The sequence below is a fragment of the Cupressus sempervirens genome, chromosome 10 (genome assembly GCF_028749045.1).
Source record: "Cupressus sempervirens isolate cs-2001-9-10 chromosome 10, ASM2874904v1, whole genome shotgun sequence".
Lineage (NCBI taxonomy): Eukaryota > Viridiplantae > Streptophyta > Pinopsida > Cupressales > Cupressaceae > Cupressus > Cupressus sempervirens.
This window is the reverse complement of record NC_143127.1, coordinates 920634773-920641055: the sequence shown is the minus strand read 5'-3', so window position 1 is coordinate 920641055 and position 6283 is coordinate 920634773. Positions and strand designations below refer to the sequence as shown.

Below are 6283 nucleotides of genomic sequence, written 5' to 3'. Positions count from 1 at the left end.
AGAGATAGTTGGAGAAGTGGATTTGATGGCTCCACCCCTGGTGGTTCCTTCTCATAGTTTGCTTAGTAATTTGGTTCCTCATGAAAACTAGAAATATTTGTTTAATAATGTGTCCAAGGCTGCCTAGGGTAGAGCTTCGGTCTCTAAATAAATAGAAAGTGCTATAATGCAGAGCCTAATCAGAGTTAAAGGTTTTTTCAACATTCCCTCCAAATTATTTCTACGAGGGTTTGGGGCAGTGCCCCCAAGATGGGGTCAAGGGGTAGCACCCCTACTAGGTCCTTGGGTAGTGCCCCATGTGCACTCACTATCAAAATACAGGGTGGGGTTGAGGGGTAATGCCCCTATGGTGGTTTTTGGGGACAATGCCCCCAAAGCCAAAAATGACCTTATATTATACAAGACATTGGCTACTATTTTTTCTATTATTCTAGCCCTAATTTTTTAAGCGAAAAAAATCTTTTATAAAAAGGCTTAGGGTGAGGCATTTTCATAAGGATGTAATGCAAAAATTGGTTCTTGTGGTGGTATTGAGCTGTAAGGGATTATATATTGTAATTAAGTTGTAATCACTAGATCATAATAATATTGGACTTGCTATTGGTGGATGTAAGCCATGGATTGGGTAAGCCATGTTAAATCTTGGTGTCTTGTGTTCTCTTTTGTGCAATCTATTATTTTCTAATATTGGTTATATTTGCATTAACTGTTATTTATGTCTGAGGTTAATCCTAACAATAGATCTTTGTACAACACTTTCTCATTGAATATGACATCCTACTTCTTACAATCTTACTTTGTTGATACAAATCACAACTTGGTGCACCTGAGTGAAGGGAAGATAGAAATAGTGGTCATTGATGATGAACTAGAAAATAGCCCTAACAAAAATGTGCTAAGTGAAGGGAATGTCACAGTTGAGCCAAGGAAGAAAAATGAAGACCCTTTACAAATCAAGTCAATACAAATTCTAGCTTGTGAGAATTTGTTAGACCCTAATCCTATGATTGTAAAAGTGAAAGAATATATGAATATTGATGCATAAGATTTCATGCAAGAGGTAGAGAATACACCTATTATTCCTATTATTCCTATTTTTACAATCAATCAATAACAAGGACAAGGAGATATAAGTGTTGATTAGGCCAGGCAACAATTTGTACTCACCAAATAAGATCAAAATATCCAAGTGAAAGAATAATAGAATAATGATAATGAGGGAAATGTAGATGATAATAATGAATTGAGAAGAATGAAAAGAGAAAGATTGATCAAGTGGATCAATCCACTATAGGTGAGAGACTAATTACCTAGAAACCTCATAGTGAGGGAGAAAATGAGGCTATACAACTAGGATCTATAGGTGAACTCACTTCAAATGTTGAGAAAGAAAAGGAGAATGCATCTGAATAGTAGGTGACTACTACTATTAAAGGACAAACAACATTGTGGAGCATATATAGACAAAAGAGACACATAGATTGAGCATAAGTGTATAAACTGAAGGTCTACACTTGACTATGTCGAGCTCTAGCACCCCTAACTCAAAGAGGAAGGGGATAAAGAAAAAGAAAATCAAATCTCTAGTGGCATTTGAAGGAAAACCTGTTACCTTAGATGAAGTGACTATGATCCATAATTGGACCACAAAAAAATTGACTCTTGATTAGTTGAAAACATTAACCGATCTATTTGTAAGGAAAACCAAGAAAGAGGAAATGAGAAGAGAACATCAGTAGAAGCAACTATTCAATGATATCCAAGATATATTCTTTGAAATCATTAATGTTGAGTGCTTGAATGAACATGGCCCAATCATTGAACAATTCGTTCAGATTTTTGAGAAGTTGAATGACCCTAATATTGATACAAGAGAAAAATTTATGTAGAGGTCAGAGAGAAATTTTGAGAAAAAAATTGATGGATAAAGTTGCAATAGAGATTGTTATGAAGTAGGTTGAACTTTCTCCCCTTGTAAATGATTTTGAGAAGATTTTTCGAAACATAAATACACTATTTATGAAGCAATGTTATATTCTATTATTTATAAAAGAAATAAGATCAGATGGACAAGATTGACATTGATTTGCAGTAGAGTGGAGATACACTGACCTTGGATGAAAGTTCAAGCTTAATACATTTTTCAAAATTGAGATTCTTGCAAGACAAGCAATCTTAGTTACTATTGGAAGAGAGGAAAAAAAAAGTGAAGAAGTTATCACAAGAGGTCATACAAAAACATTTGTTCAAGGCCAAGAATCTTATTTAGAGTAATTAAAATTCATCCACTGTAGATAATATGGTAGATTTAGTGGCAAGAATGGAAATTGAACTCTATAATCTTGAAACACTCAAGAAAAATTGGAATGGTACTATGGATCTGATTTTTTTACTAAGTGTGGTTTAGTTCCCCGTCCCTAGGTTACCATCAGAAGGAAATCATGGAAAAAAAAGAGGGGAAATATATAGAGATCAAAGATCACAAGAAAGGGAAAAAATTATACTAAGGACTCTATAGTTACCAATTGAAGGTATGGAATATACCTAAAGGGGGAGTTTTAGTTTTGAAGTTTTGGTAACAAAATTTTTAATAATATGATAAGTGTTTTTTCCACTAATGCCGAAGGGGAAGATTGTTGACCCTAAATGAAAACATGTCTATTAGCACAAAACACTTGGTCATTTACTAGGAAATGTTGGTTAGTCATCATTACAAATGAGTCATCATAGAGACAAAGCTATTAAGTACAAAAGTGAAAAAAGTCAGTTTGTGCCCCATCAAATATAGTTGTCAGGCACACATGAATTTCATTGAGCATTTCAGTGGTTGTTGAGTGATTTGGGAGGTAATATGTGCCAATAAATCTAGAAGATTACAAAATCAATTATAGCGAGTCAAGTTCATGCCGAAGGATGGCATGTTAGAATAGGGAGAGCCAAGTACCATAAGCTATATGAGCTGAGTAACACAATTTAATGTATTTGAGTTTGGAATGATAAAAAATCATAGGTAAACCATTTTTTTAAGTTGTAAGCATGTTTATATAATTGAGGATTCAATGATAGAGGTAATTATACCTATAATTGTGGATCATTGATCCTTATATTTATATAATGGAAAGAAATTGGACAAAAGGTTAAAGAGGTTGGCTTAAACATGACGTATTAAGGTTTGATTCTTAGACTAAAAGTGTTACAGTCAAAGTTACTTATTCTTTCGAGCATGTGATGTCTAAGAGTGTTTACTTTAAAGATGAAAACAATTAATAAATATATATAATTAATAAACAACAAAGTATAACTTTGAATTTTTTTTCTTAAAGAAGGCCAGGCCTCATTCATGTTCAACGGTCGTTTCAGCGTGTTCAATGGTCGTTTCACGTGGGATAGTGGTTGTATGCTGTTGGTAAATGACGAGGTTTAGTATTCAGGATTAAAAACATGTATGCCATAATCAGTTAAATGAAGGAATTAAAAGGCGTGGAAGTAAATACAGTATTAATTATCCACGTAGCAGCAACTATCGTCTGCACGCATCTTTTTAATTGAATGGTCAAAGTAAAAATTGGCATTCTCATAAGTGGGGACAATGCAATGACTTCATGATTATTGTAACACATTGTAACACAAACTCAATCTCTAATATGTCATGCTTTGATAATGATCGGAGGGCAGAAGCCGCCGTGATTCTTCTATATATAAAGAGACTTCGACCTTCCCAATCAAAGCAAACCAGTACTCTGGATTAATCTTCGGTTTCCTTGACAATGGATCTCAATATGAGTGTTTGCATTGGAATCCTATTTTTTTCTGTGTTTCTCTCCCTTCTCACGAGGAAGAGCAAGGGGAGGTTGTCATCTTTGCCGGGGCCATCAGCGCTGCCCATCATAGGAAACCTCCACCAGATGGGAGCTCTTCCTCATCGCACTCTGGAGCGGATGGCTGAGAAACATGGGCCAATTATGTCTTTGAAGTTGGGTTCTCTTGATTTTGTGGTCGCCTCTTCTTCTGAGGTGACCAAACAGATTATGAAAACCCACGACTTGAATTTTTCAAACAGGGCGCCATCGACAATGAGCAAATACTTGCTTTACAATGGGAGGGACATCTTAACTGCTGCCCACGGAGAATACTGGCGAGACATGAGAAAAGCAAGCGTAGTGGAGCTGCTGAGTTCAAAGAAAATCGATTCATTCGGGAAGGTGATGGAGGAAGAGGCGGTGGCGATGGTGAGATGGATGTGGGAGAAGAGCGAGGAGGGGAGAGTGGGAGTAAATGTGAGCGAGAGCGTTGCATCTTACGTGTCCAACACGACATGGCGGATGTTGGCGGGCAGCACAAATAGCAATCTCCAATCCGGCGGTATGACGTTTGGGGAACTGGTAACGGAGGTTACTTATCTGATGGGACCTGTGAATATTGGCGAGTTCTTTCCTTTTCTTGAGTGGCTGGACTTGCATGGGCTGAGGCAACGTATGAAGAATGCCCACCAGCGCTTGGATGCAGTTTTTAGCAAAATATTAGATGACCGTGCGGAGCGCAAGAGGAGGAGCGGCGCAGAGGAGAGTGAGAGGCAGAAAGACTTGGTTGACGCGCTTGTCGACATGGAAATCACAGCAGAAGATAAGAGGGCAATCATTTTTGTAAGTTCAACTTTTCAGTTTTGCTAAAGGTAAATAGGTCAGTGTGGACGGTTTAAGCATCACACTAGGGCTAAATTTCTAGGTTCAAAGCATTGAACAGGTAAAGTAGATTTTTTTTTTTTTTCCAAATTTAATTTATTTTTTAGTGTGTGATGTTTAATGGTGGTGGTGTTAGTGTACTTGAACTAGATGATTGAATTGGAAAATGCATATACATATTTTGGATTGCATAATTCTGATTATGTCTATTGATGTATAAAGTTTAAATTTACTCTTCAACAAATCTTTAGAATGTTTGAGGTCATACTTTGCTGTCAATCATTAGAAAGAGGAACATATATTGATTATTTCAAATATTTTAAAACTTGTGTGACCTCATTTATTTTGGTTAGTGTGCCACATTTGTTTTAATATATGCATTCATTTATATGACTGATTTTGCATATAATGTTTATTGGTGCAATAGATACATCAACAACTCTACTTGAATGGGCAATGAGTGAATTATTGAGAAATCCAAGTATGATGAAGAAATTACAAGAAGAAATTAATTCTATTGTAAAGCATGATGAGAATCTAACATATTCTCATATTTCAAGAATGCAATACTTGCATTGTGTTGTGAAAGAAACGTTAAGATTATACCCACCAGCTCCCTTGGTTGTGCCACGTGAATCTACAGAAGCTTGTATTGTGAATGGACCTGATTGTGACTACTACATACCAGCAAAAACAAGGCTTATAATGAATGCTTGGGCCATAGGAAGAGATCCAAGGGTATGGGAAGAACCTTTGGAATTTAGACCTGAGAGATTTATGGATAAAAGTCTCAATACAATGAAAGATTTAGAATTAAACATGATTCCTTTTGGTGGGGGAAGGAGAGGTTGTCCTGGGTCTTCCATGGGAACTGCAATTGTTCATGTTGCACTAGGACATATCTTTTACTACTTTGATTGGAGAAGTGAAGGTGATATAGATATGAATGAAACTTATGGAACAGCAATTCCTAGAAAAGAACATCTATTTGGCATTCCAAGTTGGAGGTTAGCACCATCATCCACAAAAATATAGTTAGTATTAATAATATAGTCCATTTTCCTTCAAATCATATAAAATCATATATTTAGTAAATAATTACCCATCTTATTAAGATGTGAAATGTTGTAATGGATTACAACATGTTACGTTTAAAGTATGTTGTAGTTGAAAGGCTCCAAGGGTGGTTTACTTTCCATATCTTTGGTTTGTCCTTTAGTAGTTAATAAAAGATTCCAGTTCCTCTTAGAAAATCTATTGACTCTTTTGAATTTCTACTCAACAGTTGTTCTTTGTCTTGATGTTATCTTTTAGTAGTGTTCTTGTAATGTCCCAATAGAAATATACTTGTATAAGATTTTTGGTACCTTAGAAACCGTCTTATCTTTAATCAAGATCACACCATGAATTAAACTACTTGAAACAAAGGAGTATATCAGTATTCCTATTTTATTAATATTCTATAGTTTTAATGTGTAATAAATTATTTCTTCTATATTATGTGTGCATGACATAAAAATATCTAATTATTTTTTACGAGTTATGATTCAACACATAATAGAATTTTCTTTATAACTTGTTTTTAAGTTAAATTTATTTAT

The 6283-nt window shown here is 35.2% G+C and overlaps 1 protein-coding gene across 1 annotated transcript; it reads left to right on the top strand.

Moving 5' to 3' along the window:
- The first annotated feature begins 3749 nt into the window (after positions 1–3749).
- Positions 3750–5935, top strand: LOC149537015 (cytochrome P450 750A1-like). Its single transcript, XM_089806868.1, has 2 exons — positions 3750–4644; positions 5089–5935. Exons 1-2 carry the CDS (start codon positions 3768–3770, stop codon positions 5715–5717), a joined length of 1506 nt encoding a protein of 501 aa, XP_089662994.1. The 5' UTR covers positions 3750–3767; the 3' UTR covers positions 5718–5935.
- The last annotated feature ends 348 nt before the right edge of the window (positions 5936–6283 follow it).

What these genes read in the sequence shown, in the direction of transcription:
- LOC149537015 (XM_089806868.1), top strand. Translation starts at nt 3,768, where the DNA reads ATGGATCTCAATATGAGTGTTTGCATTGGAATCCTATTTTTTTCTGTG. An exon ending in TAAGAGGGCAATCATTTTTG is followed by an intron (nt 4,645 to 5,088) that starts TAAGTTCAACTT and finishes TGATTTTGCATA; the next exon opens with TAATGTTTATTGGTGCAATA.